This window comes from Meriones unguiculatus, chromosome 7 (genome assembly GCF_030254825.1).
Source record: "Meriones unguiculatus strain TT.TT164.6M chromosome 7, Bangor_MerUng_6.1, whole genome shotgun sequence".
Lineage (NCBI taxonomy): Eukaryota > Metazoa > Chordata > Mammalia > Rodentia > Muridae > Meriones > Meriones unguiculatus.
Window position 1 is genome coordinate 88,844,568 of NC_083355.1, and position 21,578 is coordinate 88,866,145.

A 21,578-nucleotide genomic window follows, 5' to 3' on the forward strand; every position below is an offset into this window, starting at 1 on the left:
CTGAACTCCATATGCACCCAAACACACACATGCACGAGTGCACATCAGATACTCTCAAGCAAGAAAATCCAGTTATAAGAAACATAAGTACAGATTTAGACATGGGAAAGGGGCTAGAGACAGTGAAATTGTGATGGGAGTTGGGGAAGGTAGGTTGGGAGGGCCCCACAGGTCATGCTGAGGAGAACAGATCCATTCCTACAGACTCTGGGTGTCATGCAATTAGATGTGACCTGTCCCAAATTTCCTAAAGCTGATCATAGGTCCCACTCCTCCAAAGGAATGTCCAGTGCCTCACAGAAGGGTGTCCTGACTGGGCAGTGGAGAATGAATGCTGTCAGCAGTGGAGCACCTACCTTGTATAGCACCTCACTTCCCTGTGCTAAAACAAATGTTCCTGGCTTCACTTCCCTGTGCCAAAAAAACATGTTCTCCAACTGCAGCTGGTTGGACTAGATCGGGTGGGGACAGAGGGCTCATGGGATTAGACATCACTCTTGAATGAAGCACGTCCTTAGTCAGGTAAACAGGGTGTGGCAGGGTGGGCCCAGCCCTCTCTGGAGGGCTGTATGCTTAGGGCTGTCTTAAGAGCTCAGCCCCTGACATTCCTACCCCATCTGAGGCCTCTAGTCTCGCCCAGCCCCTCCCCTCCCCAGAACTTTCTCTGCTCACATGTCCTCCCGAGGTACTGCTTTTACCATTTGCTGGTGGCTCATGTTCTGGCCACCTCTCCTTGGGGAGGAAGAAATAAAAAAAGAAGGGTAGGCAGAGCTATCACTCAGATGGGGTGCGGGGAGCTTCCACCAGGATGGGATGGGAGCTTTCGCCAGCAAAGGGGGGAAGAGTTTCCACCAGAATTTGGGGGAGAAGGAGCTTCCACTAGGATCTGAGGAGGAGCTTCCAGCAGGATGGGGGAGAGAGCTTCCACCAAAATGGGGGTATTATAGGCATGCACTACCACATCTGGCTTTTGTTCTTGATGGTGTTTTACACCCTGCCTTTTAACTTCCCAGACTTCCCTGTTTCCTCCGTTATTTTTGAATGTTCTTAGCGGTTCTATAATGGTTCAGTCAATGAAACAACTAGACTTCTGAACCTAGGGTGAAACGAAGCTTACTTTCAGAACAAAGGGGGAGGGGCTGCATGCTGCTATTCCCAGCACTTAAGAGGCTGGGCAGGAGTATGAGGAGGCATGGCTACACAGGAGGCTCAGTCTCAAGAAACAAAGACATTAATGAGAGGGGACCATTTTATCATTTCTTCCCTCCCTTTCCCCATCCTCACCTTTGTTTCCCTTCCCATTCGTGTGTGTGTGTGTGTGTGTGTGTGTGTGTGTACAAATATGTATGTGGAGGCCAGGGGAACCTGGGTATAATTTTCCAGGTGCCAGTGCTATCCTCCCTCCCTCCCCTTTTTTATACAGACTCTCGCTGGCTTGGATCTTTGATCTCACCAGATAGGCAGACTGACTGACCAGTGAGCCCTGCCTACCCCTGCCTCCCCAGCACTGATATTCCAAGCACATAGCACCGTGCTCACCTTTTCCTATGAGTTCTGGGGATCAAACTAAGGACCTGGTGCTTGCAAGGTGCCGACTGAGCTATTTTGTCAGCCTCCCTTCATCCTTCAGGGCTCTTAGGGACATCTGTATGAAGCTGTAAGCTACCAGCTCAGGCTCTATCCAGTGCACAGGACCCCACACAGCACCCACACAGCACCCCATCACGGCACTAACTTATTTTATTAAACAATTTCTTTGGACTGGTGAGATGGCTGGAACATTAAGGGTACTTGCTGTCAAGCCTAATGACCTAAGTTTGATTCCCCAGAACCCACCTGGTGGAAGAGTGAATGGAGGCTTTTCTGATCTCCTGCATGTGCAACTTTTGCCCCTGCACCTACCCAGCAGATGCCACCCATCTTTATCCCTCTTTTTAAGGTTCTGACGGTCAGTCTGGGATCTCAAGGACCCTCAGGAGGCCTCTTTTCTACAGAATCTTATCTCTCCATACTCTTTTCCTGTGACTAACATTTCCCTGGGAACAGCCTAATTACTTGGGCGGCTGGTGTAATTGAAGTGAGAATGGGTTAGGACAAGTTACACAGGACCACAGTGAACCATCGTGACAGTTTTATTCAAGTCTCTGAGAGCTCTGGTGTGGGGACCAGGCTGAGATCAGGGTTACACTGTAGGACAGTGGGAGGCTTAGCCACCGAACCAAGCCCGCTTGGCATCCCTTGTCAACAATGTACAGTACCTTGAAAGAAATGGAAAGAAAAAGCCAAAGGAAAGAACCTGACAGTGAGCTTCCTTCAGGACTTTTTCATCTTTAAATATTTCTGACAACATTCAATAATTTAAATTTCAAAGCAAATGTGGGCTCAAGGAGGGACTCGGGGTACACATAGAGGGGAAGACACTGTTGCAGGAAAGGAAACTTGTAGTTAAATACCGAAGGACAAAACAAACAACTTTCACTTTACTTTCTACACTCAAGGGCCCTAATGGAGAGAAAGCCCCAAGAGAGCTTTTTCAGGAAACCAGAGCCCATCCAGTGCCTCTCCTTGAGACCTTGAAGAGAGTTTCAGACCGCTGTGGGGGGCGGGGGGGTATGTGTGGCTGTGGACAAATAAGGGGCCAGGGGAAGCAGAACGTTAGTGAATTCACTACCTCCCTGCTTTGCTAGCTGGGTACCAAGGCTCCAGGTGACGAAAGGGCAACAGGCTGATTTCCCTAGAAGACATGAACTGGGATGATAGGCTTCCATTCCAAGCTCAAAGAACTAGGGACAAAGAAAGTGGAGTTACAGTGAGGAGCAACTTCAGCGTAGCCATCAGTGGAACAGGAGAGACCCAGGGCCTTCTGCGGGGCTGAGAGGGAGGACAGCTACAGAGCAGACAACCCCAGTGAGATCAGAATCCCTGCAGAACTGAGAGAGGAAGGTGAAGGAGAAAGAGCTGCCATTGGCAAAAAAAATGAAGTTTGCCGAGCTCTGGGGAGATCACAGGTCAGCCAGGGAACACAACTCCTTGGGAAAAGGATGATGTCATAACCTACACGGGCCCAAGATGAGCCAATTTCACCTTGAGGCCTTTCAACAGTGTTCTAGAAACGTGCTCACAGGCTGGAGGCATGCCTTAGAGCCGTCAGCTACTTGCTTCCCAGCTCTGTGACTCTAGTCGAGCAGGACGAACATCACAAGTCTGCTCTCATCCTTGGAGGCAGGTACCACCTGCCAGCCCTGGTAGTGCTGTAAGAAGTCACAAGATATGGGCCCATAAAGCTCCAGCCAGAGCCTCCTTACGTGGAAGATCCAGCTGTTCCTTGAAACTTATCGCTCAACTCCGTATCTGGGATAAACCCACGTCTCACTCTGACACTAATGAGGAAAACGGTTGCATGCCTGCAGTCTTAGCATCTGGGAAGTAGAGGCAGGAGGATCAGGAGTACAAGGCCATCCTTGGCTATTTAGCAAGTCTGAAGCCTGCCTGGGCTACATGAGACCCTGTTCAAATAATAATATAAAAAATAATAAATAAAAGCCATAGCAGACATGGCCTTAGAACTAGAGGTAGAATAAATGACGTGAGTGAAATGATAACGGAGGAGGGTAACAGTGAACCTGCCTCTAGTGGAGATGCTACTTAGAAGGCTTGCTGTGCGGGGAGTGGGGCAGAGCAGGAGCGCCTCCTTTTACTCACTTCTGAGATCTTGGAGAGATGAATGAGGTCTATTTACTTCTCCTAGAATCCCCAGAGAATCTAGAGGCTTCTCTTTACAGCATTGCTTTCCTTCTCCTGGATTGCACAAACACCCAGAGAGTGGCTTCTGAGAGCCTAAAAGGCAGCAGAGAACACGAAGGAAGGGGGAAAGTCACCCCAGCTACAGTGCTGATGTTTAAAAAAAATGGGTGCTTCTTCACTGTATTTGCAGGCAAGCACTCCGAGGGGGTGACAGGCTACACTTAGAATGTGAGGCATGTGGTGGTAATGAGAATAAGTCAAATGCCACAACTCTATCTAGAGAGCCAGGAGACAGGCAGGCAGGGTTCAGAACAGGTTGAGGACAGTGAGGCACTTGCCGTGGATACAAATTTCAAGAGGAAGATTAAAAAAAAAAAAAAAATCACCAGTCAAGGCTAAACCATTCTTCAATATAATTTTCTAAAAAGTATAAAATTAATAATAATAAAAAAAAACATCCATGACATGACCAGTGCTCAGCCTTAGGGCTGTCTGTGAAGGTGTCAAAGTGTGAAAGATTTCAGGAATCAGGGCAACAGAAAACCTTGGAAACCTGGTCTTGAGTGACTGCAAAGCAGGACAAATTCCTCCCGTGGGGTCTTCATATTGTCAGGTTTCCCTTACAGCCATTCTGACCCCTGACTAGGGGCTCCACCCCTCCTGTCCCTGGAAGAAATACAAACATTAGATTTGTATTTGAATTTCCCATCCTGAGACACCATCTAGCTGTCATGTTAACGCCTGACAATTAAAGAGTGGGCGGGTCAGAGCCATTGGAGGGTCAGGGGCAAGGCAGGCCTGCTTCCAAAGGCAACCAGAGCAGCATGGAGCTCCCAGCTCAGGGAACCTCCCTCAGTCCCCAGGACCTTCTCATTGCCAACAGGAGACTCAAAGGGGATTCAGGGACCAAGGCAGTAAGAAAGCAAGGGGGAACCCAGTTTCCTGAAAAGGCAGTCCAGGGCTTCCCCAGAAGCTTGGGGAGACCCAGGTGCCTCCAGGGTCCACACCCAGAAATGGACAAATGCAATGAATGGGAAAACCTAGAAACAGTTCATGAAAAAGCAAAAGAAACTCACCTGGCTTGCAGAGCCAACCAGGAACCCAGGTCTGGGTTAGACTAGTTAGGTATGTATTAAATAGCCTTAATCAAACAAGAATCCAGCTCCTGGTTCCTGCCCTCCAAGTCAGCACCAGAGATGGTGAGCCTCCAAGCAGCAATGCCAGCAAAGAGTCCAGAGAGAAGGGCCTTTCTCCTTTTATATGTGGATTTTATTACAACTTTTGAACTAGGAAAATATTGATTTGCCATCTGGAAATGTGTTCCCAACAACTGTATCTTGACAAGAAGTCATTCTCAGGTCAAGACAAGGATGACGGCAAGGGATACAGGATTGAGCCATATGAAATGGCCAATGTTGGCCTTTGACCTCTGATCACACATACATTCACACTTTTTTCCACCAAGGGAAACACTCTTTCAAGGTGAAGCTATCTGTGCTGGTCTTGGGGCTCTGGCAGCACACACTGAAGAGACGGGGTCTTGCTATATTGCCCCAGACTGATATCACAACTGGGGCTAAAGCAATTGCCCTCCCTCAGCCTCCTGAGTAGATGGGTTCCCAAGAATGCATCCCTGAACCTGGCTAAGATGGTAGGTTTTTAAGCTAAAGGGCTTAAAGGGTGGTTGGTGAGCATCATCCCCAGATCACAGGAAGGCTTCTAAAGGCCAGATATTGGCAAATTTCAGCTTGATAATAATGGACAGCTTAAGTCACCAGATTCATGCCACCCACAACTCCCTGAGGGCTGCTCTTCCCTCTGCCCCAGTTCCACAGTCTAGATAGGTCCCTAGAGGAAGTCCAGTACTTCACCAACAATCAGGACCTGCCTCTCTTCCCAGGCCTTCCAGAGGCAGAGCTGTGTGCTTCCGGCCTGTCGGATTGTGCCATTCCTCACACACCAGTCCAAAGGCACATGATCAAATAAACATATGATTAAAAAGGTCAGGGGTTCCGCATCCATGGTGGGGTACCACTGGACAGACAGACACTTATACCCTGAGGTATCCACTCACAGCCACCCAGCCTTCAGGGACCATTGTTCTTTAATCTGTTAAAAGCTTGATATTAGAAGGCCCTTGCTTAGCATATGGGAGACCCAGCTATGGGGGTAGGTGGGGGTGGCAGGGACAGAAGAGGAAGAGCAGAAGAGGTGAACCTCTTGAGTTAAGAATGGTCCTTCTCATGAGGCAAGCAATGTGTACCACATGGAGCCTGTGGGGGGAAAAGCATGGAGCAGGTTTAGACACCCTGCAATGTCTCATGTCCCTGAGCAATAGCCTGAGGGTAAAGGGACTCTGTGGGGAATATCATACTGTGACATGATATCCTATGGGTTAGGGACCCTTTTCCCAAAGATTCTTCCAGACCTGGCCTGGTTTCAAATTCTTACCAAATCTGACCCTGGGGATAATCCTCAAAAAGCAGAGATGGCAAACTGCCACTCAGATGCTGCCACCAAGCTCCCGTGTCCTCAGCAAGACACAAATGGTAAGGACACCCAGCTGGCCAGGTTAGGTGTGAGAAGGGAATTAGAAAATGATGCTACTGTCACCTGGGCTTCATGATGTGATGGAAGAGCATGTGCCTGGCCTGGGTGCCCATTAGTCATGTTAAACCAAACCAACTCCAAATTACTCATTTTCCAGGAGCCAAAAAAAAAAAAAAAAAAAAAAAAAGGCAAGATGCCTTGAGGCAAAGGTGATGAGAACCATGCTGTCAGCTTTAGCACATTCATCCTGCAGGGGGAGAAGCTGCCCCTCAAGCTGGTGGGGAGCCACAGCATTTCAGGGCCCTTGCAAGGGAAGTATATGATGAAGGCTTTTACAAGGAAACCTGAGAAGGGCAAGACACAGGACCAAAGTCATGCAATAAAAGCAGAACAGAGGAGTAGGGCCAAATTGTGTGGTCTCAGAGCCTAGTGGCTAGACTCAATCATCCAAACATCGTCTGTCTGTCTGTCTGCCTGCCTGTCTTTCTCCCTGTTTTTGAAACCAGTGTATCGAATGTGAAGGAGAATGGTGTCATTCTGTAAGGGATGGAAGGGAAAGCTAGCCCTATTCTGGGCTGTCCAAATGTACACGATCATTGTCATGATGCCTCCCAGATCACAGGGATGTCAAAGAATGCCAAGTTAAGAGCACCAACCACAGCTCCCTAGAAATAGCTGTAAGGACAAAGGAGGCACCTCCTCAGTTCCTAGCAACAGCCTGGATCCTAAGGATAAGCACTGGGAACTGAAGTCCTGAGGGGACACGCAGAAAAGAGCAGCATCTGATCCTGCTGAATCTTGAAGGTAGCGAACACCCACTTGAAGCAGACAGCCAAGTCTTTGAGGAAAGAGAAGTGAAAGAAAAGGGAGAAGCTGGCTACTGTCACTCAAGTGGGTTTATTCATGGCTACCAGGCCTGTTTGTAACCATGATCACAGATAAGGAAAACTACATCACACAAACGGTGACCTCTTAGCATTCATCCCATCTCCAGGCTCGCGGCAGACAGTGGCCCAGCACCACACAGGCTTGAAGAAGCTAAATGAGAAATCTGACTCCTGCCCTATAATAACTCCACAACAGCATCTCCACAGCAGCCCCACTTTCACTTCTCCCAGGCACAATCATTTATTTAGTGAAGTCTTCCTCTGTCTGAGCGCTGGGTGGTCAAGTAAGAACTAGATTCCACCAGTCACTCAGTGGAATGTAGTTGCCAAACAGTGCATACGACATCTGTAACAATATATCTTTCCCAGAAAGATGGCCACAGTCAAATATGGACAGGAAAAAAACCCTGCCTGGGGCTGGAGCATGGGCTGGAGCATGGGCTGGAGCAAGCTACCTTAAAGCGTTAATGCAGCCAAGGTGTGCAGAGGTCTTTGCAGCTTGGAACAGGGGTTTCTAAAGATTCAAAGAAGGGCATACAACAGAGTCTAGCCCTTGTCAAGAACAAGGGCCTTATCACTAGGTTGGCTGGGATTACTGAGAGGGTCCACAAGCTCACCTCTCCTAGCCAAGGGGTCAGAGTGTGGGGGCAAAAGTAATCACTTACATTCTCCTCTCACAGAACCAAGAGGAAAGATGGGATATTATAGCAAAACCCTGGCTGACACCACCAGCACCTCTTCCCTGCCTGAAACTGGAGGCGGGGTGGGGATAGGGTCGAGACAAAGGACAAACAAACTCTTAAAGTAAAGAACTTGGGGAAACCAACCTCATCTCTTAAGTGCTTCCCAGGACAGGGTTTCTATCAGTTACAGAGACACAGCAGTAATGAAATTTGTCACCTATACCACATGTACCACACTGACCCCTCTGGGCGTCCAGGTGGCAAACCAGAGAGCCTAAAGACCAACTCCAACACCACTGGGGACTGTAACCCCCAACTGAGCTGTTACTGTCACACAGGGCCATGGGGCACATGCGTCACAGAGGGCTCCGAGGAAGTAGACAGTGAAGAAAATATGTGAGAAAGCTTTAGATGAAGTTCAGTATTCAAGTTCAAGAAACAGACACCAGACAACTCGGCACGAGCTTCTCTGCTCTATTTGGCTACCACTGAGATACCCAGCTCACAAAGCCGAGCGCAAGGCTCTCTGTATACAGACACAGAAGTGGCCTCGGTCAGTGTCCAAAGGGCCCTCACTGCCACTGTACATCAACGGCCACTGAGCGCCGGAAGAACTGTATCATGCTACTGCCCCCCTTGTACCCAAAAGTTAATACTAAGGGTTCCATTTACTTCACGGGCATCACAAAATGGACAGCCCGATGAAGAAATCCCTGTAGTTCCATACCCCAAGGCCCAGGACCCACCCCATATGCTACTCTGGCACACTTTAGGTATACCTGTGAATCACACATCCTAAAACCCACAGATTCCAGGAACTGGTGGAAAGAACAGAGGCCCAACAAGACAGACAAATGTAAGCATTGTCCCTGACTTCAGAACTGGAGTCAGTGAGTGTGTCTCCCGGACAGTGATTCCTGAGATGAATATGCTTATATTCAAACCTGGTGCAACCATGACCTGAACCCAAGGGATAGACAGAGCTATGCAACAGGTGCTGATTTCTGCCTTTGTTTCTAAAATCCAAACCCAAACCAAACCAAGGGACCCTCCCCACCCAACCTGACAGTATTTTCCCTGGCTGTCTCCTTTTTCCTCCTTCCCTGGACCCTCGGTTCTATTGATATTTGCACAGGTAGGTAGTACCAGGTCTGTCAAGCCTCTGGCCCTAAGGCCAACCTGTTCCCATCATTGGCACAAAATGAATTAGGACACAAGACACTCGTTGCATACCAAAAGAGATACTGAGCCATGGGAGGAGTGGAAGACACGCCAGATCAATCAAAGAACATCAGTACTGGTGTGCAGAACTCCGGGCTGACAAAGGACTTCAGGACAGATCTGGCTGAGAAGAGGCAGTGGACAGATTTGGCTGAATGACTCTGCAGTGCCACCCCAAAGGTGAGGAAGACCAGAGGGTGGAGACATGCATGGACCCCTCCCTCTCCTACACAGCCAGAGCTGACACAGCCCCTCCAGTGAACATGGAAAAACTGATCCTATAGGGCAGGAGACCCTCTGAAGTTTCCCTGCTTCCATCCCTCCCATCTTCAAAGTGCATTCTCAGTGCAAGGAGGAGGTCTGGATCCCAGGGTCCTAACTGAGATAGGGCTGTGCCAGCCAGCTCCCTCTATCTCCTCCGTCTTCCCCCTTGCCCACCCTGACCCTTTGTACACTAAGACCAGAACTCCTGCTGGATCTCAAAAGAGGAAGGCCCATGTGTGTTCAGTTCAGCTCTGCACAGGGGCACAGTGCTGTCCTGGCTCTGTCCCTCTGCGTCCAGGTCCAGAAGCGTCCGCTCAGCGGGAGGCTGTGGCCCTGCCTGTAAGGGGAGCAGGGCTGGAAGTCCAGGCCGCTCTTCTACAGTGCTGCTGCTGCTGGCAAAGCAGGAGTCCAGGTTGCTGGGTGTCTCCGTGCTAGAGCTGTTGGCTGGGGAGGTGCTGCGGGCATGGCTGGGAGACACAAACCACCAAGGGTCCAGCCGCTGCCGGTTGGCAGAAGGACGTGGCCGAGGCAGAAACTCCAGGGTCTTGGGTCTCTCTAAGGTAGAGTCCCGTTGTGTATTCCAGCGCCTTGGAGTTGGAGGAAAGACCACATTGGGGTCAGGGAGACGAGGGAATTCACCTGGGTCTCGGCTGGGACTGGGAGTTTTCAACATTCCTGGTCAGGGAGACAATGGGCAAGACATCAGATAATGGCATTACTTCTAGGTGAGATATGCCCCTTCCCCATGCTGCCGTATGCCTAGGCACATGGAACAGAAGGAATGACACAAATGTTTATGGAGCCCCTGCTGTGCCATGTAGTGTGCTGGGAGGTGCTGGGAGGCTGCACTGAACTAGAAACCAAGTGGTCTTGGATCAAGTAATACTAACATGGGGGGGGTATGTGTATAATGAACTAATTTTAAGGCAGATGTTGGGAAAGAACCCATACATAAGATTATCACTTGATTTTTTTTAAAAATAAAAAAGGTTATACAACCCATTGACCCCAAAATATTTACCATCTGATCCTTTCCCAAAACAGTTTGCTGACCCCTGATTTAAGAGAATAGCTGTCTTTTTGATCACCTCCCCCTGCGGGGGGGGGGGGGGTAGCCTTACCAGGCCACAGAGGAAGACTATGAAAAATGGTCCTGATGAGACCTGATAGGCTAGGATCAGATGGAAGGGAAGGAGGTCTTCTCCTATCAGTGGACTGGGGAAGGGGCATGGGAGGAGATGAGGGAGAGAGGGAGGGAGGGATTGGGAAAGGACAAGGTTGGGGGCTACAGCTAGGATACAAAGTGAATAGATTATAATAAATAAAAAATTTATACTATAAAAAAAGAGAGAATGCCTGTCATTCAGTGCTCATCCACATAACCATACGGCAGGAAATGAGCTAGGTAGCAAAAATGTAAAGATGATTCATGCAGTCTCGATTCCCAAAGAGGTCACCCACCTGAGCGCAACAAACAAACCTACAGGAAGAAGAGTCAAACAAATGCTGTGATACAACTGCTTCACACACTTAAATCTCACCCAAAAGGTGTGGCCACCTCTGCTTCTCTCACTGGACTGGGGGATGTTTCTTGGCCACATTCAGGTCTTTTTGGGAGCAAGGAATGTGGCAGTGAATTCTAAGCCGAATGTGCGCAGTCACAGGGGTCCCTGGGGTCAGACGCTGGAGGCGAGCTCATGCATGCGCACAGCCATCCACCGGACATGTCCCAGGTCTGAAGGGGCAGGTGTGACTCAAGGGTTAGTAATAATGAATGTGATGGCTGGGTGGCAGCCTTACGCATGTGTTAAACTAATGCTATAATGGCAAGGGCTCAAGTATGTGGCAGAAAACACCCTTCCTAGGTGTGGTGAAGAGTCCTTCCTTGCAGCTGCAGAATCTTTAGGGAACAAGAAGTTTGCCTGCTGTCCCTGGATGCTGGAACCACTGCCCTGCTCCACAGCAGGGTCCCAGAACACCACTGAAGCCCATGTCTGGTTCTTCCTATAACCAGCCGGTCTCCTTTCAACAGTCAGGAGAAGATGCCCATCGTACAGGGCAGAAAGAAGTCAGCCAGCTCTGGACACCCTGCCAATTACAGATCATATTTCTTGCATGGTTGAGCAAGAGAAAAAAAAAATGGGGCTTATTCAAATCTAGAAGTAAAAGGAGGAAATGAACCACCTACAAACATCTTAACTCCCTGCAGGCCACAAAAGAAGCAAAGAGGAAAGAGGAAGTGGCCAGAACTCACCTGTCCCAGGACTGGGGCTCATCCCATTGCTGGAGGGGCTCCTGCTGGCTAGTGCTGGGGGGGCTGCTGTTGGCTTAAGTGCCCCATCAGAAGGAGTCCGCCTATGACCACTGGGCTGCGTGGGGGCTGTGAGGGTGACATGGGTGGGAGTCAGGGACTGGTTGGGGTCTCTCTTGAAGCGCTCCACTCGGACATTAACCAGGGGGTTATGAGTGCATGGGGTTAGGGGCGGAGCTTCAACTGGGCTGACTGGCATTTCATACACCACAATCTCATCACTGTCAGAGCGCAGCAGGGAGCGGGTAGAGTTGCATTCAGAGATGGAGGAGAGAGACAGCAGTGTCAAGGAGGCAGAGGGGTCTCCTAGCAACATCATTGGCTCCTCCTTCTTGAAGAGCTTTCGGGAAGGCGGGCTGGTGCTCCGACGAGGGCGGCTGGCCCTTTGGAAAAGACCCTCTCGCCTCTTCTTCTCCTCCCGGGCTGGTGGCTCAGGTTCCTCTGGGGGAAGCAATTGGCACTTGCCGGCTTCGAGCAAGTCAAACCCTAGGCCTGTGGCTGCCAGAACAGCTCCACAGCCAAGCAGAGCCACCTCACAGCGCCGGTGGTGGGTCCCACTGCGCTTGAGGCTGTTGGTTGGCGTCAGCTGAGGGGTACTGGTGGCTGAGTTGACCGGGGTGGGCTCCTCATGAATGCCATCACTAGAGGGGCCATCCCCGTCCTCTCCACGAGGAAACGGGATACAGAGGTAGGACTGGTTGGGTGAATGCTGTAGATGACTCTCTCCACTTCCTGGGCCTTCACTATCCTCATCCTCTGTGAAAGCAAGGGAAAGGCAGAGAAATACGGAATGAAGAGTCTGGTCCTTCTCCCAATTCTGGCTGGTCTGATTGTGTCAGAGATGCAGGACATAAAACTGGGCATTGAGCCAACGGGGACTCTTTTCTGCCACACTCAACTGAGACCAACATGGGAAATTCACCTGCATTCCAGAGCTCAAGTCTCTACTGTGGAAAAGGGGATCTGCTAATTTTCTGCTCCCTTCTTAAGGCCTCCGGAGTTTGTGTATAATGCTAGAAACAACCTCATGTATGCTAGGCAAGTATGCTACCACTGGGCCACACCCTTAGCCATATTCTTGTACCTTCAAACTGGAAAGGCTTTGGATTTCTAGCACGACACTTAGCAAAACAGCTTAAGTTTGGTCTGCAAAAAGAAATCAGAATCCTTTACATTGGTGAAGACCAATCTGCTACTGATGGGCCTACTATGACTTGGAAATATACAGAGAAAAGAATACTGGGGGAGTATCTGGAGAGCTCAGCCACACCATTCAGTAGCCAGAGAGTAACTCTGGAAAGGCTTAGGAAGAGGGAAACATCTGGTTCAAGTCCTCATCCTTGCACACTGCCCCAGGGAGACTACTGCTGAATTCTTGGGGCAGGAAGCTCTGGGTTCTACGATACAAGAACACTGTGGTTTAGGAAGACCTGATAAAATGGTAGAGACAGAGCAGGGGATCGAAGGTCTGGAACAAACATGAGAAAACCCCAGTGGGTAATATTAGGAATCCTTAAACAATTCTGAAAGTCTGGCCAAGAATTTTCTAAGGAAACAAGGAAAATGCCAAGGCAAAAGCTCTACTTACCTATCTCCATAAGGCTGGTGAAACCAGGCAGGGCAGGGCTACTCCTTGGGCCCTTCCCCAGGTTGGGGGCACTGGATGACCACTGTTTGTATCCATCTACCAGGGACTTGAGGCTGAAGGAATGAGGAGGAGATTTGTCAGCACTGGCTATTTCCCTTACTTTAGGCTCCATGGACATTCAGAACATGTCTGTCTACTTAATCACACCAAAAAGCCTTGGGGATCAGATAACTCTTCCTGAGCCCACCTACTTCACAAACCATTGCACATGCTAGAGGAGATGGAAAGGAGAGGTTTAACCCAGCCCCTCACATGCTGTGGAATCCTAGAAAGCTCGAGTGAGCAGGAGGACAAGCAGGCAGAAAAAGTAAGAACTGAGCTTGTGGAAGGTCTTGTCTGAGCCGTCCTTAAGGGAGAGGCAATCAACCCGAAGGAACTGAACACAACACACTCATAACATCACAAGTATTTCCGTGCAAACACCTGCGATGCAAGGCAAGCATGGGGCAGATGAGCCAGCAGAAATGGCCCCGGCCACTCCACTTATAATGTTTCTCAGCTTCTCGTTCCAAGCTTCTATCTCGCATGCTTAAGCTTCCAAAGCCATTCACTCTTTGAAAGGAAAAAAAAAAATCAAGGAACAAAGCTGTACCAACCCAGTGCACTTGGGACAGACCTATATGGGGAAGACACTATGTGGTACTCAAGCCCTTGATTTGTCTGGGCATGGAGACAAAGGACAGCAGCTTGATTTCAAATCCCTGCCATCAGCTCATTGGGCAAGCCTGGTAACTCTCCAGAGACAGAATGGATCCCCAGCAGCTCCCTTACAAAAGGGGATCTGAGGTCCGGAAGCACTGATCTTTCCCTAGAGGACAGTAAAAGGGAGCACTGAGGAATGGGCATGCTATGGAGGCACTGAAAACCTGACAGTCAACCAGAGGGGACTCTTTGTTTTTAAATGCTAAGACCCATTCACCTAGAGCCTAGTCTCTCAGGGTCCCAAGCCACCAGAGGGAGAAAGAAGGCTCAACTTTGTCCTTCGCCTCAGAACTGTGGTTTGTTTTGTTTTGTTTTAAGATTTATTTGTTTGTTTGTTTATTAGAGGGTGCCAGATCTCATTACAGATGGTTGTGAGCCATCATGTGGTTGCTGGGACTTGAATTCAGAACCTCTGGAAGAGCAGCCAGTGCTCTTAACCTGAGCCATCTCTTCAGCCCCTAGAACTGTGTTTTAAGTGCAGTCAGAAACACTGAGGTTAAAGCACAGAACAGAGAGCTAAAGAAGCCTGCTGCTAAACCCACAACCTAGGACTTGCAGCTGCCGTGTTATATTTCCTTTTGTACTGGCCCGAAAGACAGCCCACATTAAAAAATAGAAGCCAGTGCTCAAGGACACACACTCAAACGGCCTTCTCTAGAAACAGTGTGAAAGGGGCTGGGTCAACAGAGGAATTTTCCCAAGGTGCACTGCTCTTAAAAAAAATAAAAATAAAAAAGCTCGTCCCTTGCAGTGATGAGGAATGAGAACAAAGAAATGGAAAGGCAGTTGCTACCAATACAGCTTGTGGATGGGTAGAGACCAGACTCACCCCAAGTGGAAATGTGGAGACTCTGACGGGGTACTTAAGCCATTAGTTTTTTCCCGTCTCTGGGGGGATCTTCAATGAATAAAGAGAATCAGCAACATGTATTGGAGACCAAAGCCAGCTCACCCTCTCCCATAGTCAAACTGCACAGGCTGGACCAGCTAGATGGCCAGCTGCCCTCTGCTTGTCCACTCAGCAAACCCACCCCAGGAAAAGATGGCCATATTGGAGGTGTTTCAGGGCCAGGCCCTTCCAATTAAGGAGAGTCAGAGGGTAACTGCAAGGGCTGTGAACCAAAAATGTCCAAGCTGCCAACAGTGAACTTGTTTCCTATAGATTTGCACTGTTAGATGAAAGGGGGGTGGGAATTCACATTTACTGAATTCCAGGCTTTGGCGTTATAAATTTTCTTCAGTCAACAGGTGCTAAAATTAGAAATACTATCATGGAGAGATCTCTAACATTTCTGAAATCAAAGAGATCTGGACTCAAGCTTGTTAGAATACACTTTCACTCCTTCAATGAGAATTGAGAACAATGAAAAAAAAAAAAAAAGGCATGCACTTCTTAACTGTCTCAAAAGTCTGCAAGGACAGATCTATGTGAGAAGAAAGAAAAGTGCAAAGTTAACATTTTGTAGTATAGGAAGAAGGTTAATTTACTATCAAGGCAAAACAAAATAAAACTTTAAGTGAATCAGAACTAGAAAAGTCACGAGACTCCTATTCGAGGAGAACAGGGGACCGACCTGCATGAAGAGGTCATGGGGGAGGGGCAGGGTAGTCAGGGAGTAAGAAAATCCACAATGATCTATATTATGAAAATGCCACAATAAAACCCACTACTGTGTATGTTCACTGAAAAATCAGCTTAAAAAATTAATTACCAGAATCCATAGCTAGGCTGGTTACCCTTAGAATTTATAATAATGTCAGAAACAGCCAGTGATTCAGGGTGACTGAGCTTCTCAGGACATGAAGGACAGACTGCAAGATTCTTGACCCTCCGCTACTCTCCCGAGTTCTGTAGATTTGCTGACACCACCTCCCCACCCCCAGACCATTAAGTGCTGCATACACACACAGCAGAGTAGCTTGTCCTGTAAGTGTATATTTTCCACTCAAAGGAACTTAGTGATGCCAAAGCCTTACTGGACAGTAAGGCTTTTTTAATACTTTTTAAAAAATAAATCAAATTGTTATTTTTCCCTTGAGCTCAGACATGAAGAACAAAGACTTTAAATGTGAAATGTTAGTACTCAAGAGATTGCCAAAGCTAGTCTGACAGGTTTGGAGGCCCTATTCAGTGACCAATGGGAAGTTATTGAAAATGGTGATGGGACTGCTATCCTCACACTTAGAATAGCCAGGAAGTGTTCTAGAACAAAAACAAACAAAGGTTTCACACTTTGGGTCTTAGGCAGATGACGTGGAAGGGAGAGAGCATACCCCAGAGGATAATTATGAATGGTCGCCATGAGCCTGACAACCCTTAAATGCACTCCACATGCTGGGTCGTCTTATGCTCATTCTGGGGGTGAGAAAACATGAGCCGAGTCCACATCCAAGACCCTCTCTGCAATATTAGGAGGCCTAGCCTGCGAAAAATTGAGACCCAAAGAATTTGCCCCCCAGGCCCCAAGCCTATAGTGAGGATGCAGCGCATGTAGGCACCAAGACCCTCGGCCTGGACAGGGTGTGGCCTGGGGTGAAGGAGAAAGAGTTAGACCAGGACTGAGTTACTGTGCCTGCCTCCGTTTCAGGGGAACACGCTTGGTAACCCTGCTCTTCTATGAGGAAGATTCAGGTCTAAGTAGACCACTTAGCCCGACTTCCTATATGTCCGTCCTTTCTGGGCTGTCTGCTGCTTTGAGAAGAACATCTGCAGGGGGCAGCAAATCCACAGACTGAATTCATCCCTCCTGCCACTGGTCTTTGTGAGATTTGACTGGAACATGACCAAAGTGCTCATTCATTTTTGTGCTACTCCGAGTCCAGGGCAGCTTTTATTTCTCTGTCACCATGTAGACACACAAGCCTAAAATGTCACCTAGCCTTTCGTGGAAAAAGCTTGATGATTCCTGCCCTACAAGGGAACCCAGGATCTAGGAAGGAAACTGGAAAACTCTCTAGAAAGGTCGGGAGGAGCTTAGTGGTAGCAGTGCCAATCTGCAATTCCAGAGTCAAGAGGTGGAGTCAGGAGGATAGAGAGCTTGGGCTAGTCTGTCTCAAAAAAATTAAACAAAACCTTATGCTTTTCTAGAACATATTAAAACACACAAGAGAGAAACTGAAATATTTCCTATCATATTTTAAAATGTTGTGGCAGTCTTTAAGTGGGAGAGAATTTCACATCTGCTGCCTCTTACCCTTCATCTCCTGAGGTGAGCTCTTTTTGACCAAGTGTTCCTGGTCCCCACGTCCGGCCTTTCTTCTTTGGAGCCCTCTTCTCCTCCTCTTCCCCTTCCTCTTTTGGGACAACTGAGCTCCGGCCCCAGGTTTTACTACTTTCTCCTGGTGTCACTGTGAATAACAAAGGTTGAGTAAGATAACTATCTCCAAAAACAACACAGATCACACGCGCGCGCGCACACACACACACAATTTATTTAAGCATTTTAATACTACAGTAAAAATAAATCTAGTCCAGGTTTGGCCCATGCTAAGGCTCTGACAAGATTTCTCGGGACCCAGGCTTTGGTGACCCTCAGCTTGGGAAGTACAAACAGAAGGAAAACCCACTAAAGCGGACAGTATGGAGGTCCTCACGGTGGACACCAATCTGTGCCTTTATCACCCCAGTTTCCAAATTGCTTTGCAGTTCCCTGAAAAGCTTCCCATACCCACAGCCCCCTGTGCTGACAGCTAACAGAGGGCTCAAGGTGGAGGAGACAGCGAACATAGGGACACGGAGCGGGAAGGCTGAGGTCTGCAAATGTACAAGCACGTGTGTACACACTGCTGGGGAAGGTGGCAGAAGTTACGGCTGGGACAAGCCTGGATTAGCTGGCCGCTGAGCAGAGCAGGGGACAAGTGTCGCTGGTGTGTCTGGCCTCAGATTTGAAAACTGTCTCACACTGGATGGCTCGGAGGCGGGGGATGATGGTGGGGCTTGCAGGAGGGCTCGAGCGGCTGCTGATCAGACTCTTCCTTTTATCCATGGTTGGGGAGGCTTGCACGGTGAACTTGTGCTGAAAATCTGCTTGGGGAGAGACAAAATGTGTGCATCAGGGTCACCACACAGTCAAATTCATGCAAGAAATCTATGTCAACTGGAATCGGGCACAGTGGCTCATGCCTGAGGCAGGAGGATCTCTGTGAGTTCGAGGGCAGCCTGGTCTACAAAGTGAGTCCAGGACAGCCAAGGCTACACAGAGAAATCCTGTCTCGAAAAATAAAAACAAAAAAAAAAGAAGAAAAAGAAAGAAAGAAAGAAAGAAAGGAAGGAAGGAAGGAAGGAAGGAAGGGAGAGAGAGAGAGAAAGAGAGAGAGAGAAAGGAAGGAAGGAAGGAAGGAAGAGAGAGAGAGAGAAAGAGAGAGAGAGAAAGGAAGGAAGGAAGGAAGGAAGGAAGGAAGGAAGGAAGGAAGGAAGGAAAGAAAGAAAGAGAAAGAAAGGAAGAAAGAAAGAAAGAAAGAAAGAAAGAAAGAAAGAAAGAAAGAAAGAAAGAAAGAAAGAAAGAAAGAAAGAAGGAAAGAAGGAATCTATGTCTTCTTCTGGCAGGCCTGAGGGGTAAGCCTCTATTTCCTGAAAAGCTTTGTTTATCAGGGAAATATTTTCTTTCATAGTCATCTCTTTTCCCCAGAAGGACATATGACAAAATGAGCACACAGATGGCATCTTCATAAAGCTCCCTATTTGATGGATAGAGATGATGCGATTACGGACTGAAAGTTATTCTACGAAATGTTGCTTGAAATTATGTTTCAGATGATGTCACCACACATGTCCTTTTTAGGTACCAAATAGGGAGTGTTTGATGCTCCTCGCAAAGTGGAGGCAGAGCAGGGTATTAAGAACCAGTCCATGGTGGGAATGTGGGGATTTTCAACAGAAATGGCGACACGACCCCAATTCTCACACACCTTAAAGGCAGTTTTGACCCAGCGTGAAGAACATGAAATTCTCAGCTCTTGAGTGTCAGCTTTCTCATCCATCAGAGAGGCACTGAGGTCTCCCCACTAGACTAAACTCTCCCTGCAGATGGGAATAGCAGCTTCATATCCGCACTGCTAGCGCATAGCAGTGTCCTGGTACGGTCTAGACGCTCCAAATGTACCTAAAGGTACCACACTACTTGCAAAATAAAAAAACCAAACAAGAGCAACAAAAAACAGCCAAATCATATGTGACAATGACAGTAGTGGACATTCCCAGTCCTGTGAGCACATTCACTCAGGTTGATGACTTAATCCCCTTGTTTGTGCCTACGCCATCATCCTAAGGCTTAAAAAGGTCACCATGGCCATTCTGACTGTGCCATTCTTCTTAGTTTCCTTAAGCTCTAAGAAGCTCGCTTACCAAGGCCTTGTAGATGTAGAACACAAAGAATTTTTTTTTAATCTATAGAAATACTCACAGCCCCTTCAGGCACATTACACTCCATCAAGGCTCTAATCCACAGTGTCAGTTTCTTTGTGTGTGTGTATGTTTCTGATACTTTTTAAATTTTTATTTTATTTTTATTAATTAGTTTATTCACTTTGTATCCCAGCTGTAGCCCCCCATCCCCTCCCAATCACCCTCCCTCCCTCTTCTTCTCCCATGCCCCTCCCCTAGTCCAACGATAGGGGAGGTCCTCCTCCCCTTCCACCTGACCCTACCTAGTCTATCAGGTCTCATCAGGACTGGCTTCATTAGTTTATTTCTTTACATTTCCCCCCAGCTAACAGTACTGAATATATACCTTTATGGAGCCAATGTGCCTCTGAGAGGCCACAGATGAATCTTATAAAAGGGATTTTTGCATGTTAACCTAATGTTAAACACACTGAGAACTTATTATTAAAAGAAACTTGAGACAAACTACTTTGCGGGGTTAAGGTACCTCATATATGAACCCCCTCGCCCCAGCTGTTACTCATCCTTCCACAGCTTTTGACTACTGTGAAGAGTTCCTCTGTAGGCTGCCATGCTTTGAGCGGCTTGGGCCCAGTTGATTTGCCATGGCTACACACTCTGCGGTCACTCACAACGAAGAGTTCCCCAGAAAGTCTGTCATCCACTGAGCAGGATGACCCATCGCAACAGGCGTTACTATGAAGAGTCAGGTCCGTGCTTCCGAACACGGCCTAACTCCCACAAGCCCCCGCCACACCAGCTCCTCTTTCTGCCACTGACCGGAGGGGAGGCTGATGCGGTTGCCGTCTTTGAGCTTCAGTCGGCTCTTCCTGAACTTGCCCTTGCGTTTCTTCACCCTGGGCTTTTCCTGGCACAGCTGGTGGATGATGATGTTGAGCTCTCGTTCCAGGATGTCGATCTCCCGCTCAGCCAGCTCCTGCTCCCTTCGCCGCAGCAGCTCCTCCTGGTTCTTCTGCTGGAGTGCAGCCCGTGTCAGCTCCTCCTCCCAGGTGCGGAGCTCCTATGGGCACGGGAGCCAGCAGAGGGAAGAGCGGGTCTCAGCGCAGGGAGGGTCTGCGGTGAGACAACCTGGAAAGCCCTCTCATGCTGCCCAAGGGGGAGAGACAGCCATACTGTGAATACAGCTGGCGAGGCTACTGCCATGGAGCAAGCCTGGACACTCTTTCTGGAATGGTAGCGCCTCCTTACTCTTGAGGAGTATGTCCAAGACCCACAGGGAACATTTGAAACCACCGATTCTCCTGAGCTCTCTATTATGTGTCTTCCCCTAAAATACCTCCATCTTAAAATTTAATCTATAAATTAGGCATCATAAGAGATTAACAACTAATAATATAGCATAATGGTAACTATATTACACTAAAAGCCAAATCCTTTGGGACTTTCATTAAATAAAATAAGGGTTGCCTGAACACAGAATTGCCATTTTACAAGAGCCAACAAGAAACCCAAGATCAATACTATCTAGTTTGGGTAGTGTGCAAATGTCAGGAGGATGACGGTCCCCAGGAAGACCAGAGCAAGACTGGATCATGATGCTTAGAATAGCATGCAATTTAAAACATGAAACTGTTTACTTCTGCAATGTTCCCTTTAACATTTTTGGACTGTAGTTGACACTGGCAAAGCCAATCCACAAAAAGCAAAACTGTAAATGGGGGGGTGGGGGTGCATTACTGAAACTACTTATTGACAAGATCCAATTTTTATTTTTCCTGCTGGCTTGTGTGATTTGTAAATTATACTATGATTGGAAAAAAGAGTGGTCAGGAATCGGTGACTTAGCAATCCTAACAAAAACCAGCCACTGTGGAGGTCCTCCTAGCTGGAAGAGCAGAAGTGATAGGAACTCCATCACTGGTTCACCCAGAGAAACCCCCCTAAAGATTCCGCGTTAGCTTCCCGTGGCCACTGTGTCACGTTAACAACCTGCCACAAACAGTACTGTGCTTAGGGTCACTGTGCTCCAAAGGAGACTAATCTCTTTGAATTCAATCCAGAAATTATTTTTAAACTATTTGTGTAGGGGACAACAATGGTGCTGCAAAGAACATAGGGCTCAGAATCAGATGGCCCAGGTCCTACTTCCTCACTTACTAGCTCCGTGAAGGCAGAAGCCACGAGCCATCAGCTGTGAGATGGCTACAATCACACCTGCCCCTCA

At 48.2% G+C, this 21,578-nt stretch overlaps 1 protein-coding gene across 2 annotated transcripts in view; it reads right to left on the minus strand.

The window, feature by feature from the left end:
* Positions 1-2,116: 2,116 nt before the first annotated feature.
* Map3k9 (mitogen-activated protein kinase kinase kinase 9) overlaps positions 2,117-21,578 on the minus strand; it is a 71,731-nt gene continuing 52,269 nt past the window's right edge. The window contains exons 6-12 of one of the 2 annotated variants that reach the window (XM_021653933.2): positions 20,174-20,414; positions 17,912-18,034; positions 17,205-17,358; positions 14,840-14,908; positions 13,249-13,361; positions 11,604-12,416; positions 2,117-10,024 (exon numbers count right to left, since the gene is read on the minus strand). In XM_021653933.2, coding sequence (XP_021509608.1) covers positions 9,540-10,024; positions 11,604-12,416; positions 13,249-13,361; positions 14,840-14,908; positions 17,205-17,358; positions 17,912-18,034; positions 20,174-20,414 — 1,998 coding nt within the window. In that variant the 3' untranslated portion in view covers positions 2,117-9,539. The remainder of the gene's footprint in view (positions 10,025-11,603; positions 12,417-13,248; positions 13,362-14,839; positions 14,909-17,204; positions 17,359-17,911; positions 18,035-20,173; positions 20,415-21,578) is intronic. The other variant, XM_021653943.2, reaches the window with a different exon arrangement.